At 35.2% G+C, this 19,383-nt stretch overlaps 1 protein-coding gene across 1 annotated transcript; it reads left to right on the top strand.

Annotated features, from left to right (window-relative positions):
• The first annotated feature begins 525 nt into the window (after positions 1–525).
• PGAP3 (Per1-like protein PGAP3) lies at positions 526–17,957 on the top strand. Its single transcript, XM_089634600.1, has 7 exons — positions 526–712; positions 957–1,114; positions 3,679–3,831; positions 13,101–13,225; positions 14,013–14,149; positions 15,092–15,299; positions 16,867–17,957. Exons 1-7 carry the CDS (start codon positions 553–555, stop codon positions 16,910–16,912), a joined length of 987 nt encoding a protein of 328 aa, XP_089490726.1. The 5' UTR covers positions 526–552; the 3' UTR covers positions 16,913–17,957.
• The last annotated feature ends 1,426 nt before the right edge of the window (positions 17,958–19,383 follow it).

Here is a 19,383-nt window from a genome sequence, read left to right on the forward strand (position 1 = left end):
GATTAAAGGAAAAAATGTGTTAAACGGCATTATAGGATAATCCTTACTATCTAGAAACACACGAAGCTAATGACTCAAATAAAAATGGTCTAAAAAGGAAGTGGAACATACATCGATTGATAGTTTGTGGAAAATGGCCTATATTTAAGTTATGATATATGCTAACCGAATTTAGAAGAAAACTGAATTTTCCAGAAAATAACAAAAAGTAGTTACTTATTTAGATACCTATCTAAAATTTGAGTATCGTAAATATGTATATAAGTACAAAATTTCTTCGGGCAAAGTTCTAAAAGTTCGTAATGGCTGGATTTAGCATCGTTAAAACAGTGTTTTTAGAGTGGAAAACAAAATTAATAAATTAACTAGAAGTCACACAACATAAAATATATTACAAAACAAAATATATTTGCGGTCGTAGGTTTCATTACTTAGCATTATATTAGCTATTGCGAACAAAGTGGGGAAAAATGAGACATCGGATGCAAACACATAACCTCTCCGTCAAAACAAGGCATCAAAATTCAAAGTTGGACTTTGACAAAAATATCGATGTCGATGAAAATAAAAATGAAATTTACGGAAATATGTGTTGCAATTGTATTTACTTTAGTGGCGTTTTTAGCTGCCGGCGTGGGGGCTTCAGCGGGCGACAAGTCTCCATTTTTCAATAAATGTTGGGAGAAATGCCGAAGTTTCAACTGTACCTCAGGTTAGCGTTCATAGAATAATATCGAAATCCTAATATGTTTAATCAGAACCATTTTAATAAGTAATTTTCGTATAGCAAAATGAAAGAACGATGTTTATTAACATCCCGAAATATTTTAACATAAAATCGTGTGCTTTATTTCAGAAGACATCATTCATGATTGTTAGGTTGTAATATAATATTTGTTTTCAATTTTTGTGATAAGTTTTTTATCGATGTAATCAAGGATTTAATCTGGTTTTAGATGGTGATACATTCAAGCGTGAAATCGACAGAGTAGAAGTAATAATTAACAAAGTATTGCTTTGGGAGTGCACTGACCAATGTCAATATGAATGCATGTGGAAAACTGTTGATGCCTTCAAAGGACGTAACTGGGAGATCCCGCAGTTCTTCGGGAAGGTGAGTTTAAAATTCGAATTATTTTATCATGAACAGGTTTTAAAGCCCACAGCAAAAATGTTTGTCTGAACATTTTGGGTTCTTGTACACATCATTATAATTTAAATAATATAAATCATTCTTGTGAGTTCACATAAAAATTTTAAAAAAAAATCACTAGTCTTAACTTAACTTCTTGATCGCCGACACACAATTTTCGAAGTGTGCTTCAATTTTTTTGTTTTTGTTTTATGTGATACTGCACAAGAGTCCCAACTGCTCCCAACAGTCTGGAGCCATCCATGGCATTCCCAATTGGGTTATGTTGTGAGGCTGAAGGTAGTGGGAAGAGGAAGGAGATGGGGAAGAAGAAGATGGAGAAGTAACTGGCTATTTAGATCTGGTCACCAAGCACGGCCAAAGTCATTTCAAGCAACGTTTCAATTCTGAATGGTGGTATTACACCAGGGCGATACTGAGAGTATCTTCTAATTTGGAACGTTCCGCAAATGTACTGTATATTTAATAATAATAATGATTTATTGTCTTCTTTTCATTGGTAACATATAGATATAATGATATCCTCACTGTGATCTCCCGTGCTGAGGATGTCATTTACAAATTATAATTTAATTATAAGAAATTAATATTACAACAAAGTAACATATGAATTTAATTATAAACATATATCATTGACTATAAATTTTTTTTTAAATGATTTTAAAATAAGTAAGATAGTGTTTTTTTTGTATAGTTCAGTTTAGTAGATTCGGTTTTAGTCTGTGTTTGATATCAGTATATTTTCTATTTCAGATCTCCCTATATTAAGTATCCAGCTTTTTATTTGAGATTTAAATGTTATAATGTTGAGGTTTTTGAGTGAGAGTGGTATTTTATTGTAGAGTTTAATACTATGATATAAGAAGCTTTTTTGCCCAAAAGTTGTATTAGTAGTTATTTATAAAAAATAAAAAAATTGTTGGATAAGTTTTTGACCATGAGATCTAGTGTTTCTATTGCATGTGTTTATTGTTATTTCTTGGGTTTTGTACTTATGAATGTAAATGAGTATAGTTTTAGAATACAGTTGTTTAATTGACATCATGTTAAGATTGTTGAAGATCTCGTCAGTGCTAGTTCTTACAGGAACTTTCAGTATAATTTTCATTATGGTTACTATAGTACTATATATTATTTCATTATTGTTTCACTATAGTACTATATATTATTTTAATTGAGTGAATTCTAAAATAACACTATTTAATCAAATAAAATTTACTTTCGCACACCGGGATGTCGATAGAGCTTTACCCCTCGACCACAGAGGCAGTCGAAATTCACTGACTATTTCTGTAATAACTTACTTGTTTTTTAAATTGTACCGCCTTACCAGATAATGCGTTCATATATTTTGAAAAATTGTATCCCTTTCGTATCACTGGCTTCATTCGAGCGTGAATTTGTCTTGATAAAAATCCTGACAGAAAATAAATCTGTTTTCGGAAACGGAACCGGGTCGATCTAACATGCCGGAGCTGCTTATAGCCTAGGATCCCGGTACAACAAACCCTACCCAAAAAACTACCAAGCTGCTGATCGGCAGACAAAGAAATTCTTCAATAGGATGATCTAGACTACAGTTATTCATTGGTTTAATTCATGTACTCGGTGGTGTAAAATTACCAATTTTTTTTGCGATTTTAAATCCAGCTGACTGTGAAAGTTCCAGGCTGTCGGTCGGTAGACCTTTTTTTTTCTCATCTACTAATTGACCCCTTTCGTAATGAACCATTCCCGTTCATGTACCTTATTTGATTATTATTAAAAATTCTTTCACTATTTCCATGACTGTGCGGAATCATCCAAGAGGCGCACTGGCAGACCAACTTTTTTAAGGCTTACTAAACGTCTATTCTCACTACAAAGTAGTTTTATCTGTGTACCTGATGATAGGGTTTGTTGTGTTGGGATCCTAGACTATTCGACTGGTCAGTAGCTGAGTTGGCATCGCGTTTTGTCCCACCCAGGCGTCGCACATTCAATTCCTCGGCTAGCTAAGTCCTCCATCACAACATTGTTACTCGGGAATATTACGTTGGGTACCCTCACGTGCACGTATTTCAACCAGTAAGTCACCTGGCCCTATGGGATCATAACTGAGAGCTTACTAGTGTGGCCCTTCACAATTTGTTAAATTTTGGAAGTATTTTCCCCAGAGTAGCTAGTTAAATTCAGAGAAATGAATTTTTAGTAGTATCCTTAAGGATATGCTGGCAAACAAGAGGTTAAATGATGTGGTAATCATCTACATTATTTTTGGGTCTGGCAATTATGTAGATTTCATAAAATGCCCAGAATTGTTCAAGTACAACTGCAACCGATCGTACGCTTATAACGGGATAATATAGGTATAGAAAAGGACAATATAGGTGAATATAGATAGCATATTATAGGGCAGGCGATACTGCGATATGGTAGGAACCTTTTAAATGGTTTTGGTTCTTTCATACTACAAAGTCCTAGTTTCTTTATGCTAAAACTCTATCACCCCATTTGTTTTTTGCTAACTGAAGTAATGTTTTCAGTGGCCGTTTGTCCGTGTGTTTGGGATCCAGGAGCTGGGGTCGGTGGTGGGCTCCTTCCTCAACCTTCTGGCGCACGTGGTTAACTATATCGCCCTGCAGCGACAGGTGACCGCTTCCAATCCCCTGTACTGGCTCTGGCAAGTTTTCTTCGTGGTGAGTTCTCATAAATATACTGTATTTTAAATATAACTATTCTGGCTTTCATCTGTTAAAATAAGAATAATAAATTCAGAATGGTGCTTGCCCAAAATAGGAAAAATTGAGTAGGTACATACTGGTATTTATTAACCCTTAAATGCATACTGTTGCAAAACTGCAACATACCGTTCAAACCACCTTTAACTCTTTGGTGTATACTTAATATACTGGTATTTATTAAGTATATAATTTACATTTATTAAATATATAAGCTTGGAATAGGATTGAGTTATCTTCGTTCATTTAATAATCAACATAATATTGAGGTTTCGGCATAGGCATCCAAATTGATAGATTTGCCATAAAATAAAATCTGCTTATCCTATCGACGAGCTGAAGGCGAACCATGTAACCATATTGCAGCGCAGTCCATTGTGGGACTCATTGAAGGGGAATCTGAACATTAGTTTTTAACCCAACTCCCTAGCGTAGCGTCGCTAAAAATGAGCGAGTTGGGTAAATTATAATAAGTCTAAGCAGTGTAACAAAATTTTCGATTTTGGAAACAAGCCCGAACTTTTGTTTACCCGATTTGGGATTTTTAATTATGTTTTATACGCAGCCAGCAATTTGCGGGCCATTGTAAAAATAATTGGTACGCATATTTTATTTTCGAAGACTAATTAGTGATATTACAATGCGAGTTGCCTGAATATTGTCAGATTCATTTATTGACAAATCACAAAAGAGAGAGAGGAGACGCTTCCTCCTCGCTCCACGCACTTGGTTTGTTCCCCATTTCCTTGTGGCTGGTTTATCAATTTGGATGTCTATGGGTACATAGGTACATTTTAAATATAGTCAGTTAAGCAGCCAATAAGCCAATCAGCAATACCACAATCAAGTGACAGTTGTGTTTTACTCTGCTCCCTAAATTAATTAAATAATACTATGTTATAGTGAACATTTTGCACAAACGTCGCTTTCTGTTTACTTGGAAGAAATTTAACAAATTTAAAAGTAACGAATTTGAGTGGATTTAGTGACATTACATTGCAGAAATCGATTTTGAAGTTAATAATCATCACAGTGATAATATTGTTGCCATCAATTTACCCACTATGAGTTCTACCTGCAACCAATGTAACAAGGCAGTACAAACGTCTGACTGTATGAGGTGTATAAGTTGTAAAAACCAAATGCATCTCAGCTGTGCCAAAATTACGTCTGCAAATTTTAAGAAGATGTCGGAGGAGAACAGGGAGTCATGGACGTGCGCTAAATGCAAAACAGGACAATCACCGCTCTCCAGCAATCTCAACTCTGTCGACTCTTCAATTCTTCTTAGCGAAATCAAGAAACTCTCTTCCCAGCTCCATTCAATGAATTCGAAACTTTCTTCCTTTGAACAGACAATCGTTCATAATAATAGCACAATCGAAGACTACACGAACAAAATTTTGGTTTTAGAAGAAAAACTAAAAAAAATGGATAAGCTTGAAGCCGAAGTAATCGAATTAAAAAAATTCGTAACTTATCTGGACAAAACAAACAACGAAAGAGAACAGCAGCTGCTCCTCAATAATATTGAAATCTTTGGTCTCCCCGAAAATAAGGATGAAAACCTAGCAGACAGTCTAATAAAAATCGCATCTAACGTTGGACAAATCATTAAAGAAGAAGACATTGAATTCATTAGTCGAGCCAAACCTCGCCAACATTCTCAAGACGGAATAGCAGCAGCTCCTCGCGACGCCCGCCCTCGAAACGTGGTGGCTAAATTCATCTCCAAAAGGAAGAAGGACGAACTACTTGCGGCCATTAAAAAGAAGAAGGGGGTCGACTGTAAGAGCGTAGGTGTTGCAGGAGGTAAAATTTTTATAAATGATCACCTCACCAGAAAAAACAAATTCATACTAAGATCAGCTAAAGAATTTAAAAATACAAACAAATATGATTTTTTATGGGTACGAAACTCAAAAATTTATATAAGAAAGAATGTTACCTCTCCTGCTATCCTCGTCTCTGGTCAAACCGTATTGAACAACTTAACTCAATGATTTCTTCTAAACCTAATTTTAATTTGATTTTATTTAATTTTTGCTTTCAACTTATACCACTTTTGTACTCAACTCTAATTCTATATACACACTACTCAACTTACTCAAAACACTACAACATAACACACTCACATCTGCGCAAATCGAAAACCATGCTCACCCCAGTGGACTTTTGGCTGCTGAGTGAACATAATAATATGTATTTATTTATTTTTTTACATATTATTCTATTTACTTGGAATCAAAATTGGATAGTAGTTTCTCTTTTACATGATGCATAACAACATTATAATTTTTTATCAAAACGCACGTGGCCTCCGATCCAAGACGAAAGAATTCTATCAAAACGTCCTGATCAACGAATTCGACTTAATATTAATTAGCGAGACGTGGTTAGTTGACAGCATATCCGATGATGAGCTGTTTGATTGCCGGTATAACGTATATAGAAATGACAGAGATACTAATCGAACGGGTAAAACTAAAGGGGGTGGCGTTGTTATAGGTATAAAAAAAGAATTTAAAGTCCGATCTCAAAAGTCATGGACATCAGAAGCCGAGGATATATGGATCTCACTATTACTAAGACATTCAAAACATTGCATTTCAAATATTCATATTTGTTGCTCTTACTTACCAGGAGTTAGTCCTAAGTTGTCTAATGCACAGCGTTTCTCTATTATCAATAGTCATACAACTACCATATCTGACTTAACTACTGAATTTCCAAATGACATTTTTCTAGTAATAGGCGATTATAATATGCCAAATGTGAGCTGGAACTCTACGTATCAGCCACGTAGTATTGACCTCTGTGCCTCTACCCTCCTTAGCTGCCTTTCGTTTTCCAATTTAACACAGTATAACGAAATTTATAATACTCACGGTCGAATTTTAGATCTCGTACTTTGTAACACTCCAGTCACTGTCTCCGCGGCTGACTCGCCACTAGTAATCGAAGATGCACATCATAAATCTATTATAGTTGAACTAAATATTCCTCTCCCTGCTACCACCCTAAAACCCCAGACAGTCAAAATGTTCAATAAAGTTAACTACGAGGTAGTTAATGATGCTCTCAGAAACAGTGATTGGTCCTCTGTCGTTAATGCACAGGACGTAGATGCTGCAGTACATTATTTTTATGGTATTATTGATGCCCTGATAGATGATCTGGTTCCAAAGAAAGTAATCAAATCAACCAAATTCCCAACATGGTATTCGGCGGCTTTAATTAACATAACTAAAGAAAAATTAAAGTTTTTTCGTGCCTGGAAACGGTACAAGAATCCTCTAGATTACCTATCTTTCTCAATACTTCGCAAAAGACAAAAGAAAATTTCTAGTCATACTCATAACGCCTACATTGCTCGATTGGAATCAGATATACAAAATAATGTTAAAAAAATATGGAATTATGTTAAGACGCAAAGAAAATCTCCCACTATACCAGAACATATGACCTATCACTCGACAACGGCACACGATAGCAAAGAAGTTACAGACTTGTTCGCTGATTACTTCTCAACGGTCTTTAGAAATGAATTATCAACACTCAATGTTAATAATAAGGAAGATCCTCTGAATAACACATTAATATCCTCAATTAAAATAAATGAAGAAATCACCTTGAAATACCTTTCAAACATAGATATTAAAAAAGGACCAGGAATTGATAGGCTACCCGGAGTTTTTATACGCAACTGTAGTAAGTATATCTGTCTTCCGGTTTGCGCCATCTATAAAAAATCATTGACAGAAGGAACGTTTCCCCTCAAGTGGAAATCAGCTGTTATCACACCGATCTATAAAACCGGTGATAAGCATGACGTTAAAAACTACCGTCCAATTTCCCAACTTCCTATTTTAAGTAAAGTTCTAGAAAAAATTGTCTTTGATCAATTATACTCGGCTATTTCCACAATAATTACACCGAATCAGCACGGATTCATGAGAGGTCGGTCTACGACATCCAACCTGGCCCTTTTCATTAACTTCTTGCATAGCAAGATGGATGACAAAGAGCAGGTTGATACTATGTACACAGACTTCTCTAAGGCTTTCGATCGCGTAATACACTCAATTCTTTTGAAAAAGCTTGTCTTATTTGGTATACACGGTGACCTACTTAGATGGATCAAATCTTACATTAGTAACCGTAATCAAGTAATCTTAATCAACGGTGTCTTCTCAAAATCTATCGAGGTAAAATCTGGTGTCCCTCAAGGGTCCCACCTAGGTCCGCTAATGTTCAACATTTATATAAATGACATTGGATCATGTTTTCAAAATTCCAAATATGAACTTTATGCCGACGACATGAAAATATTCAAAGTTATTCGTTCTCTTTCTGACTGCGAAGCGTTACAGAGTGACCTAGATAGGCTTTGCAAGTATTGTAAAGTTAACTGTCTAGATATAAACGTTTCTAAATGTCACACTATGACATTCACCAGAAACAAACTCGTAATTAAGTACTCATATTCACTCAACAATGAACCTGTCATCTCTAAAACGGAATGTAAAGACCTCGGCGTTTACCTTGATAGCAAACTTATATTTAATAAGCACATTGACTCTATCGTTAATAGGTCATATAAAATGCTTGGTTTCGTGCTACGTGTAAGTAAAATATTCAATAATCCGCGTACAATTGTAATGTTATATTTCGCATTAGTCAGAAGTACACTGGAATATGCATCGCCTATTTGGAATCCGCAATATAAACTTTACATAGATAGTATAGAACGAATCCAAAACAAATTTATAAAATATATTACCCACAGATTCAACAATAATTTTGAGTGTACATTTGAAACTTTGCAGCGAAGACGAGCAGTAGCTGACTCAATATTTATACACAGAATTTTAAACAATGAGATTGACTGTACTGAACTTCTGTCCCTTATTAATTTTAACATACCTTTGAGACGTACACGACATACAGTGCTATTCCACACGCTAAATTATAAAACAAATGCAGCATCTAATTCGACAATTAACCGAGCTCTTCATACTCTAAATAATATTTGTCTTAACTCTAACATTGACATTTTTTCGGATTCACTGCCCAAATTCAAACGTGGCATCATGTCATTAATTTAAAGAATTCAATGCGCATCCATACAGACACACACACACACACAAACACTCACACATACATTACACACGTCACTCACACACCTATAAACTACACAAGTCACCTGGTAATTAAGGAATAAACATACCACTTAGCAGACATTCCAAGGAAACATATCATAGGTACACAACATGAAGTATCTTATTCCTGTATATTGTTTCATCTCTGTAAATCATGTACTGTTTGTTTCTATAATATAAAATAAATAAATAAATAAGGAATTTTAGTAAAAAATATTTTGACTTTTTAAAAAATATTTTTATGTGGATCAAAAAACACCGATTCTGAATAAACTTATACACGGTGTCCGGAAACTCGCAGTACAAGCGGAAAACTGGTGAATCTACATCACATTTGGAGTCAATTTTGTAGTATCATTTTTTTTGATTTGAGCTTTCGTTTTCGGGTTAATCGAGTCAGAAGTTGATTTTTTTTTTGATCAAATTCTTTTAAATTATTACTGAAGATCAAAGTACCCAACTAATTAATACTATTTAAAAGTAAAACAAGCAAAAAAACCCGGATTTAAAGCATTATTTTGAAATCACCCTTCATTTAATCCGGTGTAATCATAAAATATTTCTGGTCTGCAGGGTTAAAACATCTGTTGTTCTAATATTCATACTTATCTCTGACATATTCGCAAAATATAGCTTTCTCTAGTATGCTGGGTTCTACTAACATATGAAGGAAAGAGACGCACGATAAGCAGATGTCCCATTTCTGTTAAATCGTAAGTAGGTCAGTGTTGGTTTATGGGTCGACGAAGGTGGCCATATTTATGTGATTGTTTATACATTGTTTACATTGCATTAAGAAGTTTTCTCGTTAATTTAAACATAAAAGCGAATTGTGGTCGAATTTGTGTGTTTTAATACGCGTTATTATTGTTTTGATAGTGATACTTTAAGATTTATCATCGATTCGTTCGACGTGTTTGAAAACAGTTGTACGTTTTTAATGTTTTGATTTTGAGACTTATCATCGATACCTTCGACGAGGTAAAAATTAACTCCGACATGATTCAAATAGTGCAATAATCAATCATCAGACGGACCCAACTGTGCTTGGAAGTTAACGGTGAACATTTAAAATAATTTATGTGACGTGTTTGTGTTTTGAATTGGAGATCGGAACATCGATACATATTGTGAGTACCTACCGTCGTTGCGTCGGCGTCTCAGATTGAATGACAAAAAATTTTAACCCTGAAATAGCCGAAAAATATTTTTTTTTTTTTTTTTTTTTTGTGTAAATGCTCAAATTAAAAAACTTTATTTTATTTGGGTTCCCCCATGTGGTGTAGATTCTCCAGTTTCCCGCTTGTACTACGAGTTTCCGGACACCGTGTATATTTCTATATTTTTACTCTCAGAATTAATAAATCATTCTTGAAAAATGATTTAAAAGCTCCATGATTGGTTTGTATAACGTAATAATTATACATCTCTTTCTGCTACATGCATACTTTGATAATAAGAGGGAGAGGTCTCTATACATTTTTGTATTGTGTAGTTGGGTTAGGTTAGGTTTGATCTGAGTTTTTGAGATGATTTGTGCTTGTCTTTTTAGTTTTATTGATTGTTTTAACTTACATTGTATTATCTCCTGATATTTTAGAAGGTTTTGTTAAATTCAAAGACGTAAAATTGAATCTATTCCATAATATAATGCGACTCAAACTAGCGCAATCGTTACCAAAATCACCGACGTGCTAATTTAACATTTTGTAAAAATGGATAAATAGGAACTCAACAAATTTACGTAAAAGCACTGACAATACCCAGCTGGCGAAAACCCGCCGTACTGCCGCGGCGTCAGCTACGTAGGTACATCAATGATACCGGGTAGACTTCAGTGTACTGGCTTTGTCTAGCGAAGTTTTGGCGAAAATAACAAATTCTATAGTAATTAATTTTAGTATGAAATTTTGATATAATTTTTTTTTACCTTATTGTGGTCAGCAAGTAGAACAAAATTGTAATGTACTAGCATCTTGTTAATTGTTTTCTCAAGCAGAAATATGCTTTATGATCGGGAGTTTTTAATAAATGCTGAGATAATTACAATGAATATCTAGCAGGACTTAGTCCATTCTATAGGAGACTCCGAGTTATTCTAGTGAGGGAAGGAACTCGAACTCAGCTGCCGGCCTAGGGATCAGCTAGCATCGGCTGTACTCATAATAATTCGGGTACAGCTGACATTTTGTCCGCCACCTACGGAAATATATTAAAACTACATAAACAGAATAACAATAACTTATGCCCGGATCACACAAGGTCAATACAGAAACAATACAATAGTGTCCTTTCCATGCTCCATTAACAGCCTCGATCGCACAGGACAGGACAATGGGACAATACAACAATTCAACCATAGTTCAAACGCGAAACACTGTCAAAATGGATACACTACGCGCCCGTTATGAGCGATTTTGCGAAAAATATTATCTTTCTATCGGTCTTTTATACCTAGATGTATTGTAGTGTTCCATTTATGCGACATTTTTAAGCCGAGATATGAGATCCGAGCACCTTGACCCTCGGCATACGTACGTGCGGAGCGACTGGCTATTGTCCTACTGTCTTGTCAAAATGCATTTACACATGGACAATGCGGCTGAGCGCGGAGCTGGAGGTAGGACACTATCATGTGGGTATATAGCTTGCTCATCTATCTCTGGGACAGTGTCTTGGTTCATTGTTCTGTCTTCCAAACTACTGTTCACACTAGGACAGAATTGCACTGTCCTCGTGTGATCGCTGCATTAGTTGGGCAGTACTGAAATAACAACTAATTATCAATCCCACACGGATTAACCGTTAAATAGTGACAATCCCTAACTAAACCTAACCAATTATTGACCTGATTTTTTTTCAATGCTGGCAAAACATAGTACATATTATTATTATTTTTTTTTTTTTATATTGCCGGTAACTCGGTCGTTTATTAACATCAATGGTTATTTACAAATCATGTGCGCTACCCGAGTCACTAGACAATATCTGTTCTGAGCCGGGTAGCAGTATCATTACATATATTTTGTAAACAAATCAGGGCTTAACCTTTCCCATACTGTGCTAAAAAAATCCACGCCTTCCGGTGCTGTGTAGTCAATACACATCTCATAATAAGCGATTTAATATCGGAAAAATATGAATATTCATAGCTAATGGATTATGTTTATTATATTTTATATAAAAACTGATAATAATTGTAATTCAATTGCTGGAAACATGAAAAAACCATCGGCAGATGCTAAAGAAACGTGCGAGAGGTCCACATCTAACGACGGTTCGCAACCGACTGGCTAGAGGCTGGCGGCTGGCACAAACACAGCTGTGCGGTCGTAGGTATCGATGGTCTAAATCAAAATACAACTGCAGACGTGTGGATATCTCATGTTCTCGCATAGCGAATTAAAGCGGGACATTAATAGCGTGTCATTTCCTCGCACACTCTTCGTTGATTGTATTGGTGTATTTGTTCCCGATTTTTAACAAAAATCTCTGATTTTTAATTGAATTTGAAAACTGTAAAATATTATTTTTTAATTCAGTGCATAAATGTATAGCGGAGGAATACCTAAACCTGAACCCAGAATTTTGTTATATTTATAGAGTTATTAAAGTTATTAGAAGCAATGTGTAGTAAATACACACCACAGATAAGGAAAGGTTAATAAAAAATACAAAAGAAAACATAAAATAATGTAGAAGTATTACAAGTATTACACAATATATAAAAATAATTGAACAATATTTAGTGTGAGAGTTCTTATTGAGATGGAGTACCCCATAAAAACCTATCATATGTATAAAGTAAAGTTGTGTTTTAAAAATAAAAATAAGTAAGAAAAATAAGCATAAGCAATTGCATTTAAAACATTACAAGCAGTATAATAGTCTGTGTATGTGTAAAAAATAAAATAAAATACAGTAAGGAAGTCCAAATGATTAAATAGATTGTTTTTCTCGCTAACCTAAAATTTAAATGACAAACCCTATAATTAATTCTCTTTTTGATGCATAAAATGTCTTTTAATGATGTTAAAATTTCGAAAACCTTTGTGTTTGTTTTAGATCTGCGTGAACACCTGGATTTGGTCGATAATTTTCCATACGCGAGATGTGTGGTTTACTGAGTTCATGGATTATGCGTGCGCATTCTCTATGGTAGTCATTACATTTTACTGCTTTGGAATGAGGTAAACAAGAGTGATGAATTTTAAAATACTTGATATTATTATTTTTGTTGGTACGAAGGCAGTCCGAAGCATGTTTCACTTGTTCATTTGACAGTAACCTAGTTCCTTAACTTTTCACCGCTTTTGACCGCTGATACATTTAGAATAACATTAATACATTTTCTATGAAAATGAATGCACATATAATATGCACGTTTTTTTTATTTTATTTTTTTATATTTACTCCACACAGGAGGCCCAGAAGAAAATAATTTCCCTCGGGGCCTATGTCATCTTTGGGGATGCTGTGTGGAGGGTCTTTTTTTGGAGAGGAAGGAGTGAACATGGGTCTTGAAGAGTCCCATGTTGTAGGAGGGAGGAAACACAGAGGCCGGCAGTTCGTTCCACAGCCGAGCTGTTGAACTTAAGAACGAATCGTAGAAGCGACCCGTTCTCATGTGACAAGTGTCAACTGTGTACAAATGTTGGGCGCGCGTTTGGCGTGTATCCCGACTACGCACCGGTGCCGAAGGGATCAATGACGCTAGTTCCTCAGAGCATCTTCCATTGTAATACCGATAGAACAAGGACAGCATACCTACCTGACGCCTGTGCTCTAAAGATTGCAGTCCGTTTGTTAAGATTGGGGAATCTATCTATTAATCTATCGTTACACTGAGGGCACAGTTTATTCCCACACATAACAACGTATGGGTTAATAAAGTTCACCATTACTTAAGTGACCACTTTCAAGTTATGGAATTGGACTTTAGTCCAATATATTAGCATAATTTTGTTGTATTTTCAGAGTGTTGCAAGGCAAGTCTAGAAGTTGGGGTGTGGTGTTTACCTGCTTCTGCGTCTCCTACTTTGCCAATCATGTATTCTACCTGTACTCTGGAAGGATTGACTATGCATATAACATGAAGGCTAATATTGTTGCGGGTAAGTCATTACTAATTTACTAATACTAATTTTCAGTTGTCAGTGAGATATGCACTTTAATTATTCCTTCGTGAAATCCGGTTCAATGAACTCAAATTTGCTTTGAACATTGGAAATGCCTGTGTGAAGAATAATTCAGACAAGTGATATAGAAGTTAACTACCCATAATGTAAAATTTGGACAGAAAATTATTTTTTTTATAAAAAATATGTTCATACAAAACACTACCATTTTCGGAAAATTGGTGTAGGAGGGAGGAAACACAGAAGCTGGCAAATCGTTCCATCGCCGAGCTGTTGCACTCAAGACTAGTTAGTAGAAATGGAATAAATACGGTTTAGGGGAGTCACTCGAATAACCAAAATTGAACTTGATTTAGACTAATTTAGGGCTGGGGAATCCAAATCTGTAAGAATAGGTGGGGGTCGGCACTATTAACTGAGTTATAGGGTCTTGAAATTTCGTACACAACACAGAAACCATCTTTTATTTATCAACTATGAATTAAAAAGAATCAAATTAACAACTATTTTATATTTTTGACATTTCAGCAGTGCCAACCAAAAAATAAAAAGTGTTGCCGTACAATAATAATATCAATGTTATTAATTGAATGCATGGAAAATTCTTAAAATTAAATATCATTACAGATTACAGATTCGGATTCCCCAGCCCTAAATTAGTCTAAATCAAGTTCAATTTCGGTTATTCGAGTGACTCCCCTAAACCGAATTTTACCCGTAGAAATGACCAGTTATCATGTGACAAATGTCATATATGTGGGAGTACATTTGACGTGTTTTCCGAATATACCGGTGCTCAAGGGACCAATGACAGTTCTTTGGAGCATCTTCCATTGAAATCCGTTTGTTAAGATAGGAGAATCTATCAAACAGACTTTCCATTTCTGCACAGAGTCCATTTGGTTGTTTGGTTGGTAGGTGTGCTGGGGGGTGCAGGCTGGGCCGTGTGGTCCTGCGTGCAGCTGTGGCGTGGGCGGCGCTACGTGTGGCGCTGCCTGGCTTATGTGCTACTGGTGGGCGCCAGCATGTTGCTGGAGCTGGGCGACTTCCCGCCCAAGTTCCAGCTGTGGGACGCGCACGCCATCTGGCATCTGTCCACCGCGCCGCTACCTTTCCTCTTCTATAAGTAACTATAACTCTTTTACCAAACCCTTTTATCTATCTAAACCAGAAGTAACCAAGGAATATAGTATTTAACCGCTTTCCGTGCGATCATGCAAATATATTATACCATTTCGGCTATCATACAAATGCGAGTGATATCCCCTGCAAGGATTTTTTTTTTTTTATGATATGTTTTTTTTTGACATATAAATAAATTCTTTTTAGGAAAGATATTTGCGAAATAATTCGCCCGGAAAGCTGTTAACCCTATGTCTGTATCTTTATTTTGTGGCACCATTTTAATTAAAAATTAATCAATGCTTATTTTCAACCACTTTTATCATTTAACCTTTCCCTTACTGTGCTAAAAAAAATACACGCGTTACGGTGCTGTGTAGTCAATACACATCTCAAAATAAGCGATTTAATATCTGAAAAATATGAATATTCATAGCTAATCGATTATGTTAATTATATTATTTATCAAAAGTGATAATAATTGTAATTTTATTGCTGAAAACATGAAAAAACCATCGGCAGATGCTAAAGAAACGTGCGAGGGGTCCACATCTAACGACGGTTCGCGGCCAACTGGCTAGCGGCGCGCCTGACACAAACACAGCTGTGCGGTCGTAGGTATCGATGGTCTAAATCAAAAACTACAACTGCAGAAGTGTGGATGTCTCATGTTCCCGCATAGCGAATTAAAGCGGGACATCAATAGCGTGTCATTCCCTCGCACACTCTTCGTGTATTTAGTATCACACGGTTGATTGTATTGGTGTATTTGTTCCCGATTTTTAACAAAAAACTCTGATTTTTAATTGAATTAGAAAACTACGAAAAACATGATTTTTTAATTCAGTGCATAAATGTATAACGGAGGAATACCTAAAATCTGAACCCTGAATTTATTATATTTATAGAGTTATAAAAGTTATTAGAAGCAATGTGTATTTAATACGCACCACAGATGAGGAAAGGTTAAAAAACCATTCAATACATTTTCTTCAAAATAAAAAAATAATTATGAGATAATCTCATTATTCATATCATATCAATTTGGGAGGCAGATTTAGGTACCGCCGCCCCGAGAATCATTTATTTGATAACCACCACCTCTGCCATAGGTCACCCCAAGTGGTTCGCTACATTTGGTGACTTAGCAGGAGTGCCCGGGTTCATTGGGTGAAGTGTGTTCAGGATGCGCCTGCCCACCAGCTGCGTGGTGTGCCAGATCGGGAGAGGCTGGTTTGGGGAGACTCTTTGACCTCTCCAACTGGTCCCTCTTGACTCATCGCCTTGCGCTGCAGCGGGAGGGATAGATTCATACATCCGTCACTCCTGGAGACACTGATCCCTAGATTCCTACCCACCCTTCATAACTTTTTCCTTACCAGAATTTCTACACCTTCCTTTCCTTAAAACGACCCTCCACACAGCATCCCTAAAGATGACATATGCCCTGAGGGAAATTATTTTCCCTTAATTATTTTGGGTTTGCAGTACTCTTTCATTCAGTGTCATACTCTATTTAGTTTTTTTATTGGCTTATTTTTGTTAATACACACTATTTCTCCCTCTTCCAGATTTATAATAGATGACTGCAAATACGTGAGGAAGCGCGCAGACTGAAACAATAAAACTTAATTTTTTACTAATAATGCTGTTTACCTATTTGCGGGTCGATTTTAAAGTTCTGAGAATTATTTCTAATTTTAAAATATTTGCAGTGACAATATCCTGATAAAAAGGACAGAAAAAAAAATACTGAAATTTTAAAAGTTTTGGCTTATGATTTTTGCAGTGGTGTGTATTCATCGCTCTATGAACAAAGGTAGGCTGTGCGCAGTTCAGGCATAAATTGTGCATTGAATATTTGAAAATGGCCATTTTATCATCATTTTCCGTTGATTGTTGTGACTAGTATGTATTTAGACAACTTCTGTTGTCATTTTAAAAACTGAAGTAGAAACCACAAAAAGAGTATTTTTAATCCCCTTTTTTATGATGTTCTTCGTACCACGTATGTACGAAATTGAATCAAGCAGAATGAGATTGATGATAATTCGAAGAACTTTTAAATCAATTTCTTATATTGCCCCACATGTAATCATGACAAGTCTTTAGGATTAATAATTATTAAATACAAAACATTATGATATACTACATAAAAGTATGTTTAACACGGATGCGTATTTTAGTCCAATGCGGCCACATTCATTAAGCAATACCAAATATTCTTCTTTTGTTCTTTTTCTTTATTGATTATTTACAGAACATGAAAACTGTTAATGTTATTAATTTTTTTTTTCCCTTTAGTTTTAGTCACTTTTGTCATTCCAAAAATAAAACATGTCAATGCGAAACCATGGGGCCTACTTTGTATCTTTCGAAACTTTCATGCCGCCAGTTTAGCGACATCACAAACCCGTATTAACCCTTCCTTTACGGTATTCAAAAATTCCTCTTCTTCCGGTGCTATACACTCGGCAAATATTTATATATTTTAATTACTTAAGGCGATGCCATACGTAGTAATGCAAAATCATGTGTTTTTGGTTTGAAAATTTGGTCGCCTAGAAATGTTTCAGATGCTTTAATTAAATACTGCAAGTAGAATACATCTTGGCCTTTGAAATAATCGAGTAATTTTTAGAAAAGTCTTTTTATAAGCCCAGAAAAACTTTCAAATTTCACACTTTTGGAGATTTGCTATAGTCTTACCGTTATCACTGTAAGACCATTTTTATTGGATAAGTAATTTTTACCTGCAATGTTTGTGACCGTTGCTGTAAAATCCCGGCGCCATTTTTAACAGGGGTTGTATTTATCAAATCATTTACCTAGAGACGAATGTCTTTTCAGGGTGACTTACTCGGTTAAATATTTGCGAGATGTTTTAATATATTATACGCATATTTGTTGCATATAAATATTTTACCAGGTTCATAAAAAACAACCTTAGAATAGAATTTAAGAAACTGCCTACTTTTCTAGACAGCTAGAAATACATATGTATTATCTACCATACAGTAGGATCCCAACTACTTCTACGTTATGATCGTGTGTGCCCAAGTTTTACAATGTTAATTTAATTTTACGTTTAGCCAGTCATTGAAATGTCCCTAATGTTAAATAATGTCAATATTTGTCCATATTATTATTATTATATATATCACCTTAAAAACAAATTTACCAAAATATTCTCCAGTGCTATAAATTTTTGTGGGTTTCATGATACTTCATCAAAATGACAATTAAACACACATTTAAAAAGTGATAAAACAAAAACTAGGTTAAATAGTTACCTAGGTAACCTATTTTTATTCATCACTTTTCATGACTTTATATCACTTTTTGTAGGTGCGTTGAACTGTAATTTTGATGAGATACCCAGTTACCATTTTTGTGTATGTTTAGTCATGTTTATGTTCAGTCATGTATATTGTTTAGTCATGTATATTGTTTAGTCACGTATATTGTTTAGTCATGTATATTGTTTAGTCACCTATATGTTTAGTCATTTATTGTTTGTTATATTTTTTTATGACCTTACGATCAAGTTTTTTGTTTCATATGACTGCCATTATAAATTTAATAAATATTGATACATTACAAAAAATTATAACTTGTTTTTTATGGCAAAATTCCCAATACGTAATTGTAATATATTTGACTTACATGCCTCTGTGGCATAGCGCTCCAATCTTTAGCCCTGTTTCCTGAGGAATTTCCAGCTGTGAATTCGAATCCCTGAAAAGTGCAAATATTTAAACAATAAAATTGATGTTTTATTCACATATTTATTTTACATGTGATATCTCGCAAAGGTTGTGTACTGTGTAGACAATATATCGTCACCTGGTTGGACTTCAATGTGTGGCCCCTTAAGGCAGGGTCTATGTAGAGATGATCGTTCCACTTATTTTAGAAACTCGAGTCCGATTCTGAGTTCAGCCAAATTCCTCGGACTCATTTCATTCGTTCCATCGGTCCCGCCGATTCCAGTGGAATGAAACTCGCTGTGTGTTCCGCTGGTCTCACCAATAACGGTGGAACGCAATGAATTTGGGCAACAATAGGAGTTACAAGAGTGAACAAAC

Source organism: Hesperophylax consimilis, chromosome 8 (genome assembly GCF_061612785.1).
Source record: "Hesperophylax consimilis isolate HC1 chromosome 8, BYU_Hcon_1.0, whole genome shotgun sequence".
NCBI lineage: Eukaryota > Metazoa > Arthropoda > Insecta > Trichoptera > Limnephilidae > Hesperophylax > Hesperophylax consimilis.

Bases quoted from the DNA above. Each gene is read 5' to 3' on its own strand.
- PGAP3 (XM_089634600.1), top strand. From the start codon at position 553: ATGTCGATGAAAATAAAAATGAAATTTACGGAAATATGTGTTGCAATT. The intron at 13,226-14,012 runs GTAAACAAGAGT...TTGTATTTTCAG, and splicing joins TTTTACTGCTTTGGAATGAG to AGTGTTGCAAGGCAAGTCTA. The intron at 14,150-15,091 runs GTAAGTCATTAC...TTTGGTTGGTAG, and splicing joins GAAGGCTAATATTGTTGCGG to GTGTGCTGGGGGGTGCAGGC.